We start from the raw sequence: 20,845 nt of genomic DNA, 5'->3' as shown, positions 1-20,845 counted from the left end.
CTGTATTTCTTTATCAACAGGGTTTTAAGAAGGCTGGAATGAATGGTTTGGTATGTGAGTTTTAAACTGGAGACTATGTTGCCTGTTCTGTCTGGTTCCATCACTCAACACTGGTGCCAATAAACCTACAATAATATATTTTTGTTGTTTCTTAAGGGCAGCGGAAACAAGGCTGTAAATACAGCACTGACATAATATAATGACCCTCTAAGCTGATGAAACTAGCAACTGGTGGTTTCTTTCAGCCCCGCTGCAACTTTTGCCCTCCTCTCCTAAACAGCACTGTGAGAACAGTGGCAATGAATCAGACCAGCAAAAACACACACATGAAATCAAGTAAGCTTAAAGAATTTCAATCAATCAATCTTTCAGACATACAGGTGACTATGCAGTCCATTGTTAATGTCAAAATGTTTCTTATAGCTATAATGAAGTCATTTTAATTTTATGTGACAGGACAATTCAAGTGTTTTAGGAACTTTCAATGCACAATTATGCAAAACAATCACATAAATACCAGGCATAACTGGTGACAATGGTTATAGCAGTTGACATCTAACAATACCCACTGACAGATATTCCACTCCTTGGGCCAAGCCTTGTTAAAACAGAAAAGTCTTATTTATTATAATGTATCAGCAGATTGTACAGTTTGACTATAAAACTTAATGGAGCTATAAAATATAAATGCTCAAGGCCATCACTAATTCACAAAATCACCCAAGTTACTCTGGCTCACTTTTATTTCAAAAGTAAGGAAGTCTGAGTGAGACAATAAACAACCTGCTGCTATGAATCATCTCTTTCATGAATGGCAAAGCCCCGTAACCAAAAGGTTTTATCATCCCTTCTACTCTTCCCATCATTCACCTCCTGTTTTTGCATAACCTCCTCTCTGTCCAAGCCCCCCACCCTTCCAGTGCCCACTTCACTACAAAGCTGTCCGCAGCTCTGTCAGTCAGGCTAGATAAGGTAATCCTGTTTAGTTGGCTGTTAGAGGTCTCGGGCCTTGGCTCTGACAAGTGGGACATCTCATATCTCCCATCACCTGTCTGCTCAGCAGCTCAAAAGTCTGCCGGGAAACTGAAGGCTCAGAGATGAGGGGGAAAGAGACGAAGCTCTCAGTCTTTTGTAGGTTTTTCTTCATGATCATTATCGGCCAGAGCAGTTGTAGCAAGGCTCTAAAACAAAAATGACCTGGACTGAGGGGAGTATTAAGCACTTACACTATGATATGATCTACATGAAAGACAAATTGCACGTATTTGTAAGCCGAGCAAGTGAATAGTTCTGATTGCAGTAGGTAAAGTGGGGGAGTTGTGCAGTCTGTCAAATAGGTAGGAAAATGTAACAATCATGTCAGAACAAGCAAGCAGATGATGTGTAACTCACAGCTCCACAGGCGGTGTTCTGGATGGTTACTGTAAACTTTGCTGAATTGCGACTCTTGGCGAGGACATACTGGCACGTTGCAGGAAAAGTATAGATCCGTCCATCAAAGGACTGAAAATACATGTCGCCTGTCACCGAGCACTCGCCTGCAGACAGAGTGGTACATTTACTGCGAGTGTCCGTGTGTGTACTTCAAACAAAAGTTAATGCAAATGTATCCCGTTCCATAGCACTACTATAGCAATAAATAAACAGTCCTGTACATGTTAATCAATTGACAGTTTATGTTTTTCTCTCTGTGTAAATATCACACCTCGTCTGTTTTTGGTCCACAGCTATTATTGTGAGCTTTCTCCAGCCTTGCTTTGTTCCATATCTAATATAACTGCTTTGCACTTGGTTTTTACAAGGAAGCTTGGTTTTTCTATGCACACGAACCACAAACTTTATTTCCCCCTTAAGTATAAAGATTTTTTTTCTTCCATTCTACCACAGCATTCTTCTGCATATTTCTTTAATTTGTGTCTCTTAAAATCAACAAGTTCAACCTTTAATAACTTGCTACCATTCTGAAAATGTCAAGAATTATTGTTCCTCTTGATTCCATGAGTCCATGCTTTTTTTCCCCATTTCTAACAAGGCAAAATCTGTCCTTCTATTAGAACTTTTGCCTTAGTCATCTTTCTTTTTCAAAAATAAGCATATATTCCAACTTTCTTTTCACTGTCCAACAGGGGCAGGTGTTTTATAGTACCTTACCAATAAACTCTTCTCTTCCCTTAGTACACTGTCTATTCTCTCTTCTCAAAAATAGTTTTCGCACATTACTTAACAATGAACCATCAAAGCCAGAAGTGTTTTGTAAATGCACTAAAGTGACTAAAATCACTCACTAATTACTAAAATTATCCATTTAAAATTTATTTCTTTAGACTTTTGTACTTGGTTTAAGCCACTTTGGCATGTATGACAGCCTCAAGTCTGTTTGGGAATGATTCTCCAACCTAACTCTCACAGTCCCCATCAAACACTTTCATGGAATCATTGTATAGACTGAAAGTATTTAAGTCTGAAATCAAATTCACGGAATCTTGTTGAAAAATTTACTAGTCGAGTATATCAATAAACATTTCCCACAGGGGAAAGGGACAAACCTGGGCAGCTGTAGTCAGTGCAGTTCCACACTCCACCCACGCATGCACTGAAACAGAAAGCAGAGACGTCCACAGGTGGCTCTGGGAACATGAAAGGCTGAGCTAATCAGCAGGATCACTGAAAGAAATTGGACTCACTGCACTCAGGTGGTCAGATCTGAGAAGATTAAAAGGACTGTATGGGGAGCGTAGGATAATATCTTGTCTTTAATACACAATACTGCAATTTTTTATTACACAAGGAAAATCAAAGCTGTCACGTTATGAAGTGTTGCCAGAGATGTTATTAAAAAACTGTAAAAATAAAACACGCCTCACTGTTCCCTAGCTTTTTATGGGATGAAGAGTATTTAAACAGACAAACCAAAGACGTTTAAGTCTCTTCATCCAGATATTTATGATGGCATACAAGGTAACAGAAGTGTTACCACTGCTCACCAGGTGTTGCATTCCTCCTGCAGCGTCTGACCAGATGGATAAAACATACCGTGGTACTCACAGGGACAGTCAGAAGGCATTACACAGCCTCCATCCTCATATATTAGACCTGGGGACAAAGATTAGAGATTCAGATTCAGACTTCAGATCATCTGGGGATGAAAAAAAAATCATAAGACTGATAAGACAGAAAATGCAAATAATGTGTTAAAAGTAAAGTATAGGCAATATAATAACAGTATTTTTTATTATTATGAGATTTATGTTAAGGTCATTACACAAGACAAACTATAAAGATAAGGAACTATTTTGAATAGGAACATAAGAAGCAGAATCTCAACAGACACTCACCATCGGGACAATAGCATCCATCCAGGCAGGTGAGCTTACTGTCAATACACGTTCGCTCCAGGTTGCAGGACTCCGGACAGCAGCTGATACATTCCCTGTGCTGCAGTCCTAGAGAACACCGCTTCACTGGTCACAGAAACAAAACACAATACATACGTCAAAGCTTTAAGTTTGCTTCTGTAAAGCCCAATTACTCTTGCTGCCATGATCACTGAAATACAGGTTATAAACTGAAATTTGAACCTGACACGTCTACAAAACATAAACAAATGTGCTCAATTAGCACCTTTTCTAGCTAGCTGGTGTTCATTAGCCTGTTAATAACCTGCCCTCCAGTTAACTTCCACACTTAAATATTCCTAATTATTTTACATTAGATAGCCCTTTATAACTATTCTACTAGTATAAATTATTTTAACCCAGCATCTGTGCCTGTAAATTATTCCACATTCATATTTTGTTTTATCTACTATGTTCAGGTAAATCCCTTTTTTATAAATCTTTATAAATCATGTTTTTGGACTTGACTTAATTTTTTTAACCTTGTAAATATATCATTTATCATCTGAAATAAAAAATAGAACAATTTCAGCTACAAGTAAAACTAAATGTATCATTTTTCTTCTGTTCGTCCTGGCACACATTTTAAAACACCTGGAAAAACGTACCACACTGAGGAATGTGCTGCCTCCACTCATGCAGTGGGTGGTCAGCATGGGCGCATGCCCGGGCGTACTCGGTGAACACCTGGCATACCACATCACCATTGGGATCCGACCTTCAACAGGGTAAAAAACAAAAAGGAACTCTTTGAGAAGAGCCAGGAGAGGTGTAGCTACAGAGCCAGATATGCTGAAATGAGACTGTGCAGCTCAAATAAATAACTACTCACCAGCTGCTCTCACCAGTTTCCAACTAGCATACAAAATTAATAAATAAAGCTATATAGTTTTATGCTTATAGTTGGAAAATTGTAGTGTAGCTACGTCAGTCATGACAGTGATGATTTCAGACCAAGTGAATCCTGTCATAAAGTAAATTCTTTCTTTAGTTCTTTAGTTGTAGGAACAGATTGCCATGGCTAATGTTACTCTCAGAGGGGGGTACGTTCAGGATCATGGACGTGAGCCATGAAAGACACAACTGAGTGTCTTTTAGAGTGGGATCATTTTGAACGAGTAAGTAACCAAAGTGCTCACAGTCTGAGGACATGGATTGAAATGCAAAAACTAAAATGTGGGTACATAAGGATATGTGCAAAAAAGAGATCTCCAACCACCTGTACAGGATGTTACTAATTTTTAGATAATGTTACGTATGTGTCAAACTTTTATGATGTTTTGATTTGCTTCAGAATTAGTATCAGTAATTCAGAACAATGACTCTGCTGTTCATGACAGCAGAGGCATTGTTCATGACTCTGCTGTCATGAACAATATCAGCAGAAATGAAATAAATGTTTCTTCTAATTTTAAAGTAGGAGAAAGATTCCACACATTTCGCAAGGATGGATAAACTATGGATACTAATGGTTCATACCATATAATTTTGACAACACTCAGATTTTTCCTCAAAATGAAACCCTTCCAACAACTAGATCTTAAATCGGTTGCTCTTACATGCAGAGGTCGTTGGAGCAGCTGGCCATGTAGGACAGCGGACTGACAAAGTCATGGCAGCTTTGAAATGGTGGATCCAGCAGCATTGCACACACCTCCTCCACCTTCTGTCACCACAAAACACATAAAAACACTTTTTTACTCATCTAGTAGGTAATTTTCTCAGTTTCATTTCACTCATCTCGCAGTTGCTGTTTTATTTGACACCTTACCAGTAAAACATGAGATTCGACTGTAGCACAAGGTGAAGGGAAGCCAGAAGGCACCATAGGACATCTTTCCTCATGTGGATGTGTCTCTACCCAGCTATTCCCAAACATTTCAATTTCATGAGTCAGCACACCTAAGAAACAGATATCATGTCTGTTTAATTATGTCAGTAGTTTTGCCTCCTTTACACTTCTTCACATCTGGAGTTCAGTTGAGTGTTTTAAAAGAAAAAGTGAGCCGTGTCTTTTCTACTTCATGGTTCAAGGATCACCATCAGTTTTAACCTTGACCTTTCACTTTTTAGCTGAATGTTAAACTTATAACCACTGCTTACCAGTCATGGCTCAGCAGAGATGGCAAAAGTACACAGATTCATCACTTAAATAGAAGTACAGATACTTAATTTTTCAATAATCTGTTTCATGGACATAACTTCTTTACTCAAGCAAAAATTAAAAAGTACAGACTCTGAAATTAAAAAAGTATTTAAAAAGAACTAGCTCCTTTTCTATTTTTTGCCAAGTTAACTAAAACTCATGTCATATAAATACTGTAATAAAAAGGAATACAGACTTCATCTCTTATAATTCTAATGAACGTACTCAACTTGTATTGTATGTGTCATGAAGAACAAAAGCAGAAAAAAAACAAAGAGATTTTTTTTTTAAAAATCTATCTCTATTTGCTGTTGCCTGCATTGTAGAGGGTGGCTTTGCTTCCTCGCCTAAAGAGAAAAATTTGTATGCTCAAGGGTTAAATTGGAATTCAACTGGTGTGAGAAACCCTAAGATCAGCTGCTGCTCTTTGTGGATTTACACAACTGAAAGAGACATAAGCAGATGCTACATGAGCAATGAGACTGAAAATGATCTCACCATAGCTCATCTTCAGGTCATCGTGGACGTCGGCATTAAAGTTACCACATAAGCCGCAAGTTCTGCCCACAAACTCTGGACTGAGCTTGATGTAGACAGAGCCGCTTCGTCCCTCCCATGCCAGCGTGAAGCCGTGCTGCTGCGTTACTAGCACGTACTGTGAAATCTGCTCCAGCTGCAGGTCGTGGATGTGATGAGGCAGCTGCAAACTAAACACAAACAGGGCGATTCCAGTATCATATAAACACCACCTTACCTGAAGAGATGTAAAATAAAACATACAGAGAGAAAGCAGCTAACCTTTGGCCTTTGAAGGTCACATTGGTGGCATGTAGCCTGACTTCTCCCTCCCATGGCAGGAAGAGGCTGACAGATCTTTGGCAAGTGTAGGGGTCTGAAGTACAGGCCGGGTCGTTGTGGACCTACAAACAGAGAGGTGGGACATTAATTTAAAACAGGTGTGGGTTCGTTACGGATCTGCGCACAAATAAAAACTGTGTCATTGAAAATGTCACAATTTTCATGTTATTCTTGGCCTGTCACAGAATTCTTATAATGCACATTTAATTTTTTTTTCTAGTCTAATTCTTTTTTAGAAACTGTCCGGGGAATGAAAATCAAGCCAAGTTATATATTCTTAGCTTGTTGTAAAACAGTAGTAAGACTCTCCTCAAGTCAGATTTACCTCAACAATACAAGATATTTGTAAATGAATTTAAGCTACCTATCCAAGGAATCAGCCTTCATTGCGACATAGGTCGACATAGAACTTACAAGGAAAAGTTTTGGACCAAAATGCACAAACCTTTAGGGGTTTCGTTCAAATCCAGTGCTGAAAATAGTCCATAACAAATGTATTATTTGCACACAAAAAAAAGAAAAGAAACTGAATCCAGCTATTTTAAAAAATTACATAGAAATCGCATTTCATTTACATTCATTTAGAACCAATGGACCAAATAGTTCTAAAAAGCAAAAGTATTTAAAAAGCTGAAACGTGATCCTAAAAGTAACACACACACCTGCCACTTTGTAACATTTTTGAGTGCGTCATTTTATCTGCTACAAAGGAAAATGTCATCTCCTCTCCTCGTAACATGCTCTGTTAGGATTGCTGCACTGTGTTTTCATATGTTATCATTACTGAACTTCATTATTTAATTAATCCAAACTACATTTGGATCTTCTAATGTCCCCTGTTTAGGTTGGTTTTTCCCTACACAGATAAGGTATCTGTTGCCTGTTCGGGGGAACAAAGTCCTAGTCTGTTGCAGATACTTTCAAGGCATAGTGGGTAATTGCAGCATTTAATGGTAATTGACTCTAATAACCAGATAGCTTTCACTAATGTTCAGAGTAGATCTTTTCCTCAGGCTGAGTCTGAAAAAAAAGAATGTGTTTTGGGGCAGGAGGCCACAGAGTCCAAATTTTCCCCAAACTGGAGGCAGGCGTTGAACCGAAAACTACTGGGCAGCTGCTCACCTGGAGGTTTTATTTCACCCCAGCCTAGGTCCATGTGGACGACTCACCTGGACAACGATGCTGGCCTGGGTGGTTTCCTCACAGTCCCTCAGTAAAGTATAGGCGCACCGGCCTGGGAGGTAGTAGTAGAGGCCGTCAAAGGTCTCAAAGTTGTACTGACCCCACGTCCTGCATGTCATCTCCCTCTCAAAGCCAGAATTTGGAACTAGGAATATAAACATGAAAATTTCTCTTTTCATATCACTTAATTAGCCATTAAGACACAGAAATGCTACAAAACACCCTAACAAAGCTTTTCAATTTAGCACCTTTTAGTATTTATTAGTGTTGTATTTTTGTCCACTTGTTAAATGTACAGTACTGTGTAAAAGTACTGAGTCACCCCTTTTCCTTTTTATACTTTGCTAGGAAAATGGGAGATAGGTGAAGCAATGCAGTGAAAGATGCACAAACATACACGGAAATAAACTATATAAGGCAAAAGCAGGCATTTTGTTATGTTCTCTGTCAAGATTATCCCACGCTGCCTCAATAATATTGAGGTGCAGACATTGGGGAGGCCAATCCATGACTGACACGTTACACTGTATGTTTTTTTATCCAGGTTTTCACTCCAATGTCTTTTATGGCATGCAGAAAAAAAAGGCTGTTCACAATCAGTGAATCAGAATCAATAGCTTCCAGATAGTATTGGATGGCAGAGCAAAATCTGACAGTGATTTTCTCTATTCATAATTCCATTAATTTTGACAAGATTCCTAAACCCCAAACTATTACAGAGCTTCCATTATACTTTACAGATTGCTGTAGACACTCACTGCTGCACCTCTCTCCTGATCTTCTCCATACATACTGATAATGAGCTGAACCAAAATGTCAAATCTGGACTTCTGACTCCATCAGACCTGTTAACACTATTTTTCACTCCAGTTCTTGTGTGATTTGGCATACCTCATCCTTTGATCCATTTCCTTTCCTTAAGATCAGCTTCTGACAGCCACCCTACCACTGAGACCATTTCTGATGAGGCTTCAACAGTAGGTGGACATCTGGACAGCAGAGACCTGAGGGAGGCCTGAGATGTCCTGTGTCAGGTCTCTGCTGATTTTTTCCTTTCTTAGGGACATTACATTCAGTTACTGTTTGTCTACTGTAGACACTATTCTTCTCTACCACTCCTTTTATCCTCCATTTGAGTTTCCGACTCAAAAATCTCTCTGAACTGAGTGAATGTGTACTATAAATTATTTTTAAAAAGATGTAGAAGACAAAATGACTTGATTTCTCTTTTTTTTAGGGGGGTGTATATGTTGAACTTAAGAGAAACAGATCGATAACTTAAATTTCTGGTACAGGATAGCTCAGAGCATCTTAAACATCCTCCCTGAACTGCTCTACAAATTTCATTAAATGACCTCTAATGATGTAATAATAGGCCTGTGCACTTTTATGATACTGTATTCAACTAACAAGCTGGTTGATCGTTGCATGTGTGTGAATGTTAGATAGAAAGCACTTAAAGCATAGAAACAAGTACTTGTATGAATGGATGTGAATGGGTGAATGTTGAAGGCTGTAAAGTGCTTTGAGTGCGAAAGTATAATCATCTCTGGATCTCTTTCACAACATCTCTTTTGTCTGGTCTCCCTTCCATCACCCCCATCCGATCAAGGCAGATGGCCGCCCCTCCCTGAGCCTGGTTCTGCCAGACGTTTCTCCCTATTAAAACTGTTTTTTCTTACCACTGTCACCAAAGTGCTTGCACATGAGGGTTTGCCTGATTGTTGGAGGTTTTCTGTATTTTTTCAAGGGCTTTACTTTACAATATGAAGCACTTTGAGGTGACTGTTGTTATGATTTGGCTTTATAGAAGTGAAACTGAATTGAATTGAAGTAGAGTAGAAATCCACTATATAAGAACCAGTCCACTTACCAATTTAAAAGAGTGTTGTCAGGGTTTACCTGTCTGACATCTGTGTCCAGTAGCCTGATACAAGCTGCAGTCACATGACTCCGACTCAACACATTGTCCTCCGTTCAGGCAAGGAAATGCACAGGGCTCCCCTGAGAGAAAACGAAAGGACAAGCAAACAATTACACTGTTTCTCATCAGACTGGAAACCTGAAAGAACGACTCCATGAATAATTTTCATTATTTCTAATAATGAAAATTATTATTATTAATCAGGAACAATAATATAGAAATAGTGTTTTTCCTTTCTCATAAAAGCTATGTGTACCACTGGTTAATTTTCCATCCTAATAACCACTACAACTGAGTTTAAGTGTTTGTCTGCAAGGTATATATTTAAGGAAGTCACCATCTGCCTCTCTGCTTTCACGTGGAGTTGTGTGGCTCAAACAAATGTTCCAGTCACTGAACGAACCACCATCCCCCAAATGATAGTTTTTCATCCTCCAATAAAACCATCTGCTCAATGGCCTTCCATGCTGTCTGCCTAGTGGGCCATGTCCCACATTAACATAGGTAAAAGTCATAAAGGAATCAGCCATGGGAGGGGGTCCAATTAGTCAAGGTGCTTTCCTCATGTTCATTCTGTGAGGCACAAGTACTCATTTGGCTCATTTGTTGCTCCAAATGTACACAACATTACTAGGTTTCGATTACAAGCTGTAGCCAGGGAGGTAGAGGAGGTCATCTACTGACTGGAAGATTTGTGGGTCGATCTCTGGCTGCTCCAGCCTGCATGGCAAATATCATTGGGCAAGATATTAACTGCCAAGTTCCTCTCTGATGCATATACACACACACACTTTTGGGGTTGTTTTCACTATTTCTTTACCACAAATATGACCAAGAAAATGGCATGTGCACTGAATTTGACCAGGTTTCTCCTTTTTAACAGACTTCTAAAATGTTTTTAGAACCACATTTGAGGAAAATGGTATAAAGAGAAATTGTTATACTGAAGTTCTCCCTCAAACATTTGTACATTCATCCTTCAATCATTAATAAGAACTTTGTGAACCTACCTGGAATCCTACGAAACGATGACCCCAGGGCTTCCTTCACCTGCCTCGTCAGCAGTGAAGTATTAACTGGATGCCGGTCTGTTGAAATGGCTCCATTGTTGGTTTTTCCAAGTAACACTGAACCAGATTCATTTGATGTTACTGAGCTGGTCAGAAATTGTTCATATGGTGCTGAATTTGACCTTGAGTGATTATTAGACGGTAAACTGTATGATAAGTATTGTGAAGTATTTAAGGTGAGCATGGTCTGATCATTTGGAGTGTCTAGCGACTGATTTGACCATTCTGAGACAGCTTTTAATTGGCTTTGTGTTGTCTTGCTAGATTTTGTACCTGTGCCTTTTAATTGATCAGATATGATCCTAGTGGGTGCATTAATAAAAGAAGAATTCTTGGCTGGTGTGGTGCTGCTTGGTGATTGGCTAGAACTTGTTGTGCTGGTTAGCCAGATTAACTTGTTAGCCAGTATCTTTTTTGATGATTTTTTAGCTAAAGATGTCCTGCTTGTTGATTGGCTGGTTGGTGTTGATCTGCCTGATGACTGACTAGGTGCTATCACTGTAGTCATTGATGGTTCATTTTGTGACTTGAGTTCTTTTGTCACAGTTGTTGACTGGCTGTATAATGTTGTGCTTCGTGGCAATTTGTTGGATTTTATCGCAGAGGATGGAGATTTTTTATATATTGATGTGGTTGTTAGTGGTTGGCTGGTTTGAGCTATACTGCCTTGAGATGAGCCAGCTGATGCTGATCGGGATGATGATCCACTAGCTGGTTCCAGGCTGTTTTGTGATTGGTTAAATAGTGCTTTCTCAGCTGGAGATAGACTGGCTGTTGCTGTGCTGCTTGATACTTGTTTGGTTTGTTCTGTTCTACCTCGTGATGGGCTAGTTGATGCTGGCACGCTTGGTGTTTGAGTGGCTAGTATTGGGCTGGCATGTGACTGATAAGATGGTGTTTTCTTGGTTAGTGACTGACTGGATGGAGCTGTGCTGCCTGATGAGAGGCTGTTTTGTTCTGTGCTGCTTTGTAATAGGCTAGTTGATGCTGTGCTGATTGGTGATTGACTTGTTTGTGCCAGGCTGCCCTGTGACGGCACAACTGATGGTGATGGGTTTGATGATTGACTGGCTGGTACTAGACTTTTGTGATTTTGTGATTGGTCAGATAGTGTTTTTCCAGTTGGTGATTGAGAACCCAAATGATAACTGAATGGTGCTGTGCTACCAGGCAATTGGCCGTTTTGTGTCATACTGCCTGGTGAGTGTCTTTTTTGTTCTGTTGTGCTTTGTAGTAGACTAGTCGATGCTGAGCTGTTTGGTGATTGGCTGCCTGGTGCTGAGCTGGTTTCTGAATTTTTAGATGGCACTGACATTGTTGGTGACTGATTGGATGAACCTGTATTGACTGCAGAATTGTTTGCTTGTGCTGTGCTACCCTGTGAAAGGACAGCTGATACTGAGTTTGATAACTGACTGGTGGGTACAGGACTTGTTCTTGATTGGTTAGATAGTGTTTTCTCAGCTGGTGATTGACTGGATGATACTGAGCTGTTTTCTGTTCTGCTTCCGAGTGATTGAGAAGGTGATGTTGATGTGGTTGGGAATTTGCTGACTGTTAGAAGGCTGGTTTGTGAGTGTTTGGATGGTGCTGTCTCAGCTGATGATTGACTGATTGGTGCTGTGTTCCCTGGTGATTGGCTGGAGGACATTGTTCTTGATGGTGTTTTACTAGGTGGTGCCGTGACTCCAGATGATTGGCCAGAGCTCATGGTCCATGAGATGTTTGGTGTCCTTTCTGAAGATGATGTAAGGTTTGACACAGCAGCCATGTTGACCAGTGATTTACTGGAGGCAGATATGTTGGTTTCTAATGTAGCAATTGTCATCTGGAGGTGCTTCAAGGAGAAAAAATTGTATCAGCAAATATTTCATGCAACAGTTGCTATACAATAACAATGATAATAATAATAATAATAAGTCATACAGCTTGAACCTGATCTGAAGTAGCAATCTTTCAAATCCTCTTACAACTAAATATGTTACATCTGATCATTTTCATATTGGAACTCAGTAATGTTTGGCAAAGAAATAAAGAGAGCAATTTCAGCAAACTAAAATAAAGTCCTTGTAATGCTTTGCTGAATTAATTCTGTAAGTTTAATATCAAGCTAATCTGGAAAACGAGTACAGGTCTCAGGTGACAGATTAATAAAGATTTGATTAAAATGTAAGATACCTAAAACTTTTACAATTTAGTGTTTTGTTGAAGAAAAATTCCTCCCAGAATTAGGCTGGATGTTGCCAAACTAGAATCATGATCGGCAAGGATGGAATTGAGGTGGTAATGGGAAAGGAAGAGGCTCTAAAGAAAAGACCTGTCATCCAGCTTTCATTAACGACTGCTCTGTGACTTACAACACAGTTTTCCTTTCCAGCTCAACAACCCAACTGACTCCCTTTTGGTTGTGTCTGTTTCCTCTTTTGGATGACCTCTATTGTCTAAAAGTATTCGCCCCTTTCATTTCACTATATCGATGTGTGATATGTGAAATTAGAAGGCTGGTAAAGTGTTCCCAAGAGAGTAAAACACTGGGGGAAAACATTTGATATCTGGAATGTTTTGGCATGGCGATTTCCATATTAAGATAACTGGATATTTTACAAAAAAAAAACCACCTTAACAACAGGTTTGGTTTTAAAACATTCTCATTACAGTGGCATTCCAAAATTATCAGTCCAGCCTTGCTTCCACACTTTTACGTGACTGGATACTTGAGCTCTGAAACCCAGCCTTTCATCTCAAAGAGCAGGAACAAAGCAGGTGGCAAGGGTGATGTGTAAGGGGGGTATAAGGGGTACCTGACTATGAATTATTAATCAGTGATCAGTATCAGAAAAACAAAGAGGGAGTACTTCACATATGTAAAAGCATGTCAATATGCATATAACAATGCACTGATTAAACTAAAATTAGAGCAGTTAAAGCTGCTCTAATTTTAACAAGGACATTATATAGAGAGTAAAAAAAAATACCTACAACATTTTTTTAGCATATTTTGTGCTACTAATTGCTTTGCTCCTTTAGGGGCTCCTATAGTTTGGACCGGATTCTCATGAACCAAAGGGAGAACAAAAGAGCAACCACATTCAGGCAGATAGCGGCTCTGACAGAGGATGAGCAAGACAACAGAGCAGCTTCTTTATATTCCTGCTGGGACTCCTTCGCATGTCGAGGAAGCAGGGAACAATGCACACTGTTTATATATTTTCATATATATCTCCACACTGAGTGACAGCCTGAACTTAGCAGCTTGAAATGCTTTTTTTAGGTCGGCCATGAATACAGACATCAAATTTTGGGTAAAACGACAGACTTCTTGGATTAAAAACAAGTTAATTTTTATAATTAAAAATTATAAAATTGTAAAATTAAAAAGTCATACATTAAGATTCTGCAATAAAGCTAGAAATATGTTGCATTTCACATATATTCAACTAACTTATACTTAAGCAAACAATCGAGTCTTTTAGGGAAATTAAAAGTGAAAAACGTAAACACTGTGTATAAATTATGGGAAGAAGCACTCCCATGTGATGACGATGGTGATGTGAGCAATGCTGATTTTTTTGGGAGATATCTGGCTGTGTGTTTGCCGCCCGAAGCAGCTCCATCAGCATCAACGATCAATGCAGCTGCCTACCTGCCCTCCCTGGGAAGCGGTGTCCCATTTCTGATGCTTTATCCCGCTGCTCCCGCTGCTGGGACAGAGAGAACAAGGAGAGGTTTGTTCCCACTGCAGGTTTCACCCCCACTGACACCACAAACCCACCACCAACCAGGAATCACGCAGACCACCAAACAACCTGGTGATTGACCAGACTGTCATGCTTCTCAATTAATCGATTAAAGCATCATGAAATGGACAGGTTTCGATGAGCTAAAGCAGATGTTGTTGTTTTTTTAAATCATATTGTTTTTTTATGTATGGCCTAATGCCTCAAAGCCAGCATATACTATACTACATATACTGTATAATACTCACACACAATACTCAAATACAATTTTTAACATAACAACTTATAGTTAATATATAAAACTATGTGGGCTTTAATGCAAATATAATCACCAAAATAAATCCTTCACATATAATATGTAAATTATGAATATGTGACAAATAAACATTATGTAAACTACTAACTAAATGCAAGGAAACAATTTTTAAAAATGACTCACTCATTAAATTCATCCCAGTTAGAAATGTTCACTCTTTCCACACCCCAGGAAAGGTGCGCTGAAATTAGAGGGGAAATGGGCAAAAATAAGGAAAGACAATAGGCTGTGACCTTTTTTAAAAAGAGACCAACTTTAATAACTAACTAAATAACTAAGTAAATAAATAAGCGTTTAAACTGCAGGATGTAACCTGAGCTGCCGCATAAAGCACCTGTGGTATCTAAACTTTTCCTATACAAACAGGCTGTGACCGTGTTGGGACTCTGTCTCTCTCACTCAGAAATCACACTTCGCCTTCCCGCGGCATCAGGGTTCGCGTGCGTGCTTCCCGGTGCGTAGGACTCACCTTGATAAATGAGGATAAAACACGAAGATAATAAGTGAAAAAGCCTTCTCCGTCTTAAATAGGGATCCATTCGTGTTTCGCGGATCCGCACTCAGTCGGGTTTGGACAGCATCACCTGGTGAGAACCCTTCGGCTGGACTCCCGACTCTCCCTGTGCTGCTCCATCCGGATCATCCCCGAGCGGTCCTCGGCGCGCCTCAAAAACCGCTGCACCTGCTCATTAGCATAAATTATGCACAGGTGGGCGCGCGGGGGATGGAAGGGGCTCAGTCAGAGGGCTTTGATGACGCGAAACTGCTGTCTGTAAGTAAAACCACTGACCAGCCACCACCCTAACTAACAAAACTATAAACTACACGAATGCTTGTTTTTTGTAAAACATGCTGAATTCTGTTTAAAACTGAGGAGGAGAGAATGGCAACCACGAAAACAACTCCCCCCTTGTGGTTCACAGAACAGCAGGCGCCAGGGTGGGAAATTCCATATGGTTATTTCAATTTCAAAAAATAAAAAAATACCAGGACTAAATGGATTACATATGTCTTAAATGTCCTTTACTTCAAGGAGGGAGGAGAAATTATGGTTAGAGGTGGGCAGACTGATACAAATATCGATAGCATCAAAACCAATGCTGGTATTGGTATTTTATTGACTACACAGGAAGCCAAGAGATCGAACCACCAACCTTCCAATCAGTAGCTGATCTGCTCTACCACCTGAGCCACAGCCACCCTGATTTTTTTCCTGTTTATTTGTTACTTCTGCACAGTACTCTAAAACAATCAACTGAATGTGGTGTGTCAATATATATGAAGGTTTTACAGTGTACATTTTTTTGTGTGAGAGAGATTTTTGTGATACATATAACAACTCCCATATCACAGATTACGTCAGTCAGGTTGGTTACCAGAGAGGAACTGGGAATTTTATCCCTGAGAGGAACAGTTGACATGCACTGAAACGGGCTACTTCTCCAAACAAAAGATTTAAAAAGTCACCTAATATCAGACAGACTTGTCCACAGTCTGAGTTTGAAGACAAATACTACAGACAACATAAAATCAGACCCAGCAAGGTTAACAGTAAATGGGCAATGTTGACAATAATTAATTGGCAGCCTTAAATCATTGTCTACTCAAGAAAAATAAAGCACTGGGGAAAAGAAATGTACAAATATATGCGCATATCCAGAATCCACAAAATGACATATACTAGCATTAAATTAGATCTGTGACCACGTTTTCAATTTGCATCACATTTACAAGAAATCAACTTAGCTGTTTTTTAAAGAACTCACCTATTTTTTTTCTCTACTGCCACCTGCTGGTAAGAAACTAGATAAATGGATAAGTAATATGCTTATTCTTAAATATGTAATATGCAATGCTGCATTGTGATAAAAGTAGTATCTGGGTTCAGTTATGTTTTAAAACATTTAAATGAGCAACATTTGCCGGGAAAGGGTGCTTTGTGAAGCAAAACCCTCTCTCATTAGGAACAGGATGACGTAGGTGGGAACGAGGCTTGCGAGGTTCTGGAAGGTCTGCGGTAGAAGACGAGGTACAAACAGCAGCGCACACTGTTTAGCATTTGATTTCAATTCTTTAAAGTAACTAATTGTAGGCCTATAAAAAGAGAGCAAGAGAGATTTTAATTACAAATCTGAGTCGCCAAGTTGATGTTGTTAAATGGTCGTTTGTCCAAGTAGCGCTGCGTGCCCCGAAAACATATTTATATAAACATACATATAAAATAAAATAAAAAGAGAAGATTTATGAGGCTTGAGAGGTTTGATTTAAAAAAAGAAAACTGACTCAGACATATGAGACATAAAAAATACTTTCGTTGCATTGTTGTTTGACTGTGAGCTAGTGGTTTTTTCCTGCCTTCACACAGACCCAAGTCCACATTCTGTACAAACCACACTCACCAGACAGGGTAGCCCAAGAAGTGACTGATGACAATGGCTGCCACCGCCCACCAGCGCTGCTTCTCACAGGCATCAAGGAAAACAACGTCCCAGAACATGTGAAGCAGGATGATGGCCATTGTCATAAAGGCTGAAAGAGACGTGCAATTTTAACAAATCATGTTCTACATATAAATCTAATATAGTTACACTTTTAACGGCGATTAGTTTTAATGCAACATTTCCCAGAATGCCTTTTTATAACACCACACATAATACATGGACATAATACATTTAGGCTGTGCTCTGTATTGTTTCAGCTAGAAGTCCAAAACTCTGAAAGACATACAATTTGTTTGTGGCAGCTGGCTCAAAAGTGAAAGAAAAAAAACACACACACACACACAATCATTTATTCTCCAAAGTAAAATAAGAATCTCCCTGTCTGGACTCTGGTTCCAGCAGTGGAAGTAGTTCATCTTTGGCTGGACACCTGACCCTCGAACATCCAGCGGGACACAAAAGCCTCAGGAGTGAGACTTTTGATATTGTTGAGGTGACCCCGGTGTCACTGGCTGCACAGGCTCATATTTGCATTTGAAAGTTGCCTTTTCGGCAGAGGAAACGTTTCCTGAATCTGTCCGTCTGTTGTCTAACTTTTTTTTAAAAAAAGGCCTTTGACTGACCAAAACCCTCTGAGACCCCGGTGAGCTTTGTGTAGCCCAGCCTGGAGGTGTCTGCTTTCATAAATGGAAACATTACCTGAGGAGCGCAGGAGTGGCAGAATGGAGGAATGTTTTAGGGTGAAACATTAAAAGGTGATTTATCATTTTTCTTTTGTGATTAGTCCTTTTAATGACATGAACATACCCACTTTAACAGCTCCTCATCTTTACAAACAAGCAAACTGAAGCATCTGAAGCAAGAAAGGCTTTTTGCTTCATCCCTCTCACATTCACTCGCTCACACACGCACAGACATGCACTATATCGGAAACCTGGCGCCTGCTTTGTCCCCTGTAGACTTCTCATTAAAGGTCCAATGAACTGACCTACTGTTTCTGTATAAACTTAAAAGAAAATGGCTGCTGTCTGGTCTCTCTTATTACTTTTTGATTATTTTTGACCAAACAAGGCTAGTTAAACACCCTCTGATGTTATTATACATGTTAATGTTCATTACTTTGAATGCTGTTTTCAAGTGGTATTTCCCACCAGATTCTCCTGCGAAACAGAACCAAAGTTTGAAATCTTTAAATGACTGTATATATAAGTAGTCTAAACCACTGCACAAGTTTAGTTTCAGACAATTTATTTCTGCTCTTGGCTCTGTGTGATGTCAGAGCTCTGGCTGTGATCACAAAAGCCTCATTGGCTCAAACTGTCTGTTTAATATGAGTAACCAATCAGGGGGGAGGGGGGGGAGGGAAGCTGGGTTAAAGCAAGGGGGAGGAGCCAAAATCCTTGTTTCAGACAGTAGATGAAGTACAGAAATTGGTATCATGCAAAGTTGCTCTAGTAGAGTGAAAGAAAAGAAACAAAGAGGAGAAATTTGTCATAAAATATCCTATTTAAGCAGAAATCTTTGGTGTGAACATGTGCTTGGTTTTTGGAGTTGGCAGTAAAGGAAAACTGAAAATCTTTAGTTTCTTTTTATACTAATCAGACAATTTTAAATATATTTTACACAGTCACTAGTGAATAATCATGGGCACCTGTAAAACACCTGTTAAAAAAACAATAGCTTAATTAATCAATTGATATAAAGAATGACAGGAATATCATTTTTTATTATTATTCCTTTAGTCATTGAAGTATTGTACACACTTAAAACCTATCCAACAATGGTGATAAAAGGAAATGCAACCTTCTAGAAATAAACAAGAAATTTAAAGTTAACTTAATGCAGAGGGAGAGCTGAATGTGTTTTACAATATGAAGTAAAAACTGAAAGTGAGCACACAATAATTTCTTTCCCCACTTCTTGGATATAACTCACAAAAGAAACACTTCTCTTTGAATTACAGTAGGATTAAACAGCATGACATCATGAAGGTAAGAGTTATTGCAGGATTGTTGTATCAGTTTCAGCCTGGTGTACCAACTGACCAGCTAACAGGCTCATCTCCACCTATAAGACTACACCAAATCACATTTTGTCATGTAGCAAAGTGCCAAAACAAGGCAGAAAAGTAATGAACTCAATGCAAACATGAATACAATTTACATCTCTAATGTACCTCCCATCCTTGGGAGACACAGCAGACAGAATCTACAAATACAAAAGATGATCAAAAACAAAATCAGGCACAGAAACAAAATGTTTGTAAATAATTCTTTATCCTAAATCCTTGCACTCATAAGAACAACCAAAACACACAAGGACAAACAACAAAAGAAACTATTTTGTTTGATTTAGATTCTCTACTTTCTATTTGCTCAAGGGTCTATTACGTCAAGATTACTGACTGACTGTTGACTGATTACAAACAATTAGTAATCATTAGCAAGTGCATTTAGAATCAAAAGCAGGTTCATATTCAGACCACAGACAGCATATCGCACCTTGAAGAAAGGTTTTAATATTTACACATTAGGGAATTCAAAAATGCATAATTATATACACATTTTCTTTAGAAATAATAAAACACTAGGAAAGATTTGAAGCATCTGAGAGTATGTATAAAGAGTGCTGCTGCTTTAAGCCCCCAATCTAAAGTATCTTCTGTGGGTTTGTTTTTTCTTACAGTGCAGACCACAAAAAGGGCACACAGTTAGCCAAAATGGATATGTTATACTGTTGAATAAAAACCTTTTCCAAGCTGGACTGGAATCAAAACGATCTCCCATCTTTGTTCCCACAAAACCTTTTAAATGTTTTAACGCTTAAGATGATGAAAGTCTCAAATCAAATAGCAGATTTAACAGGGTTAACACTCCTTCCTCACTGTGTCCAATGTGTGTGTGTGTTTGTGTGGGATCTCTGTGATCCTTGTATAAAGAGTCCTGCACACTGCTAGGTGTGCTGCGTTATCTAGGCCTGTGGTTGGCAAGAAGCAAGTCCTTGTCTTTGCAGGTGAGGCAGAGTTTGAGGTTCTTGAGCGAGCCGCCGGCGGAGTAGAACGCCCAGACACCCATTAGGAACAGGATGACGTAGGTGGGAACAAGGCTTGCGACGTACTCAGGGTTCTGGAAGGTCTGCGGTAGAAGACGAGATAAAAAAACATCAGTGGACACTGTTTAGTATTTTATCTCAATTCTTTAAAGTAACTAATTGCAGGCATATAAAGAGAGAGCAAGAGAGACTTTCATTACAAATCTGAGTCGCCAAGTTGATGTTGTTAAATGGCCGTTTGTCCGAGCACCGTCGTGTGCCCCGAAAACATGACTCTTATTTACTATAAGATACTATAATATACTATAATAAAATAAAAAGAGAAGATTTATGAGGCTTGAGAGGTTTGATTTAAAAAAAGAAAGAAAACTGACTCAAGACATTTAAGACATAAAAATACTTTCCTTGCATAGTTTTTGACTGTGAGCTCTTGTTAGTGTTTTTTCCTGCCTTCACATAGACTCAAGTCCACATTCTGTACAAACCACACTCACCAGACAGGAGACCAAGAGGTGACTGATGACAACGGCTGCCACCGCCCACCAGCGCTGCTTCTCACAAGCATCAAAGAAAACAACACCCCAAAACATGTGAAGCAGGATGATGGCCATCGTCATGAAGGCTGAAAGAGACGTGCAATTTTAACAAATCATGTTCTACATATAAATCTAATATAGTTACACTTTTAACGGCGATTAGTTTTAATGCAACATTTCCCAGAATGC

The 20,845-nt window shown here is 39.2% G+C and overlaps 2 protein-coding genes across 2 annotated transcripts in view; both read right to left on the bottom strand.

Moving 5' to 3' along the window:
- Nucleotides 1-17,146, bottom strand: part of otog (otogelin) — a 69,122-nt gene extending 51,976 nt beyond the window's left edge. The window contains exons 1-12 of the mRNA XM_013915478.1: nucleotides 17,028-17,146; nucleotides 16,580-16,722; nucleotides 7,569-7,726; nucleotides 6,340-6,461; nucleotides 6,040-6,248; nucleotides 5,167-5,297; nucleotides 4,955-5,061; nucleotides 4,004-4,113; nucleotides 3,336-3,461; nucleotides 2,985-3,093; nucleotides 2,547-2,593; nucleotides 1,393-1,538 (exon numbers count right to left, since the gene is read on the bottom strand). Coding sequence (XP_013770932.1) covers nucleotides 1,393-1,538; nucleotides 2,547-2,593; nucleotides 2,985-3,093; nucleotides 3,336-3,461; nucleotides 4,004-4,113; nucleotides 4,955-5,061; nucleotides 5,167-5,297; nucleotides 6,040-6,248; nucleotides 6,340-6,461; nucleotides 7,569-7,726; nucleotides 16,580-16,722; nucleotides 17,028-17,146 — 1,527 coding nt within the window. The remainder of the gene's footprint in view (nucleotides 1-1,392; nucleotides 1,539-2,546; nucleotides 2,594-2,984; nucleotides 3,094-3,335; nucleotides 3,462-4,003; nucleotides 4,114-4,954; nucleotides 5,062-5,166; nucleotides 5,298-6,039; nucleotides 6,249-6,339; nucleotides 6,462-7,568; nucleotides 7,727-16,579; nucleotides 16,723-17,027) is intronic.
- Nucleotides 17,147-18,775: 1,629 nt separating this feature from the next.
- Nucleotides 18,776-20,845, bottom strand: part of aph1b (APH1B gamma secretase subunit) — a 6,823-nt gene continuing 4,753 nt past the window's right edge. The window contains exons 5-6 of the mRNA XM_005751427.1: nucleotides 20,615-20,742; nucleotides 18,776-20,203 (exon numbers count right to left, since the gene is read on the bottom strand). Coding sequence (XP_005751484.1) covers nucleotides 20,036-20,203; nucleotides 20,615-20,742 — 296 coding nt within the window. The 3' untranslated portion in view covers nucleotides 18,776-20,035. The remainder of the gene's footprint in view (nucleotides 20,204-20,614; nucleotides 20,743-20,845) is intronic.

The sequence above is a fragment of the Pundamilia nyererei genome, unplaced genomic scaffold (assembly GCF_000239375.1).
Source record: "Pundamilia nyererei isolate P.nyererei 1_Seehausen unplaced genomic scaffold, PunNye1.0 scaffold00310, whole genome shotgun sequence".
In the NCBI taxonomy this organism is placed as follows: Eukaryota; Metazoa; Chordata; class Actinopteri; order Cichliformes; family Cichlidae; genus Pundamilia; species Pundamilia nyererei.
Note: the sequence above shows the minus strand (reverse complement) of the source record. Positions and strands in the feature narration are given on the sequence as shown.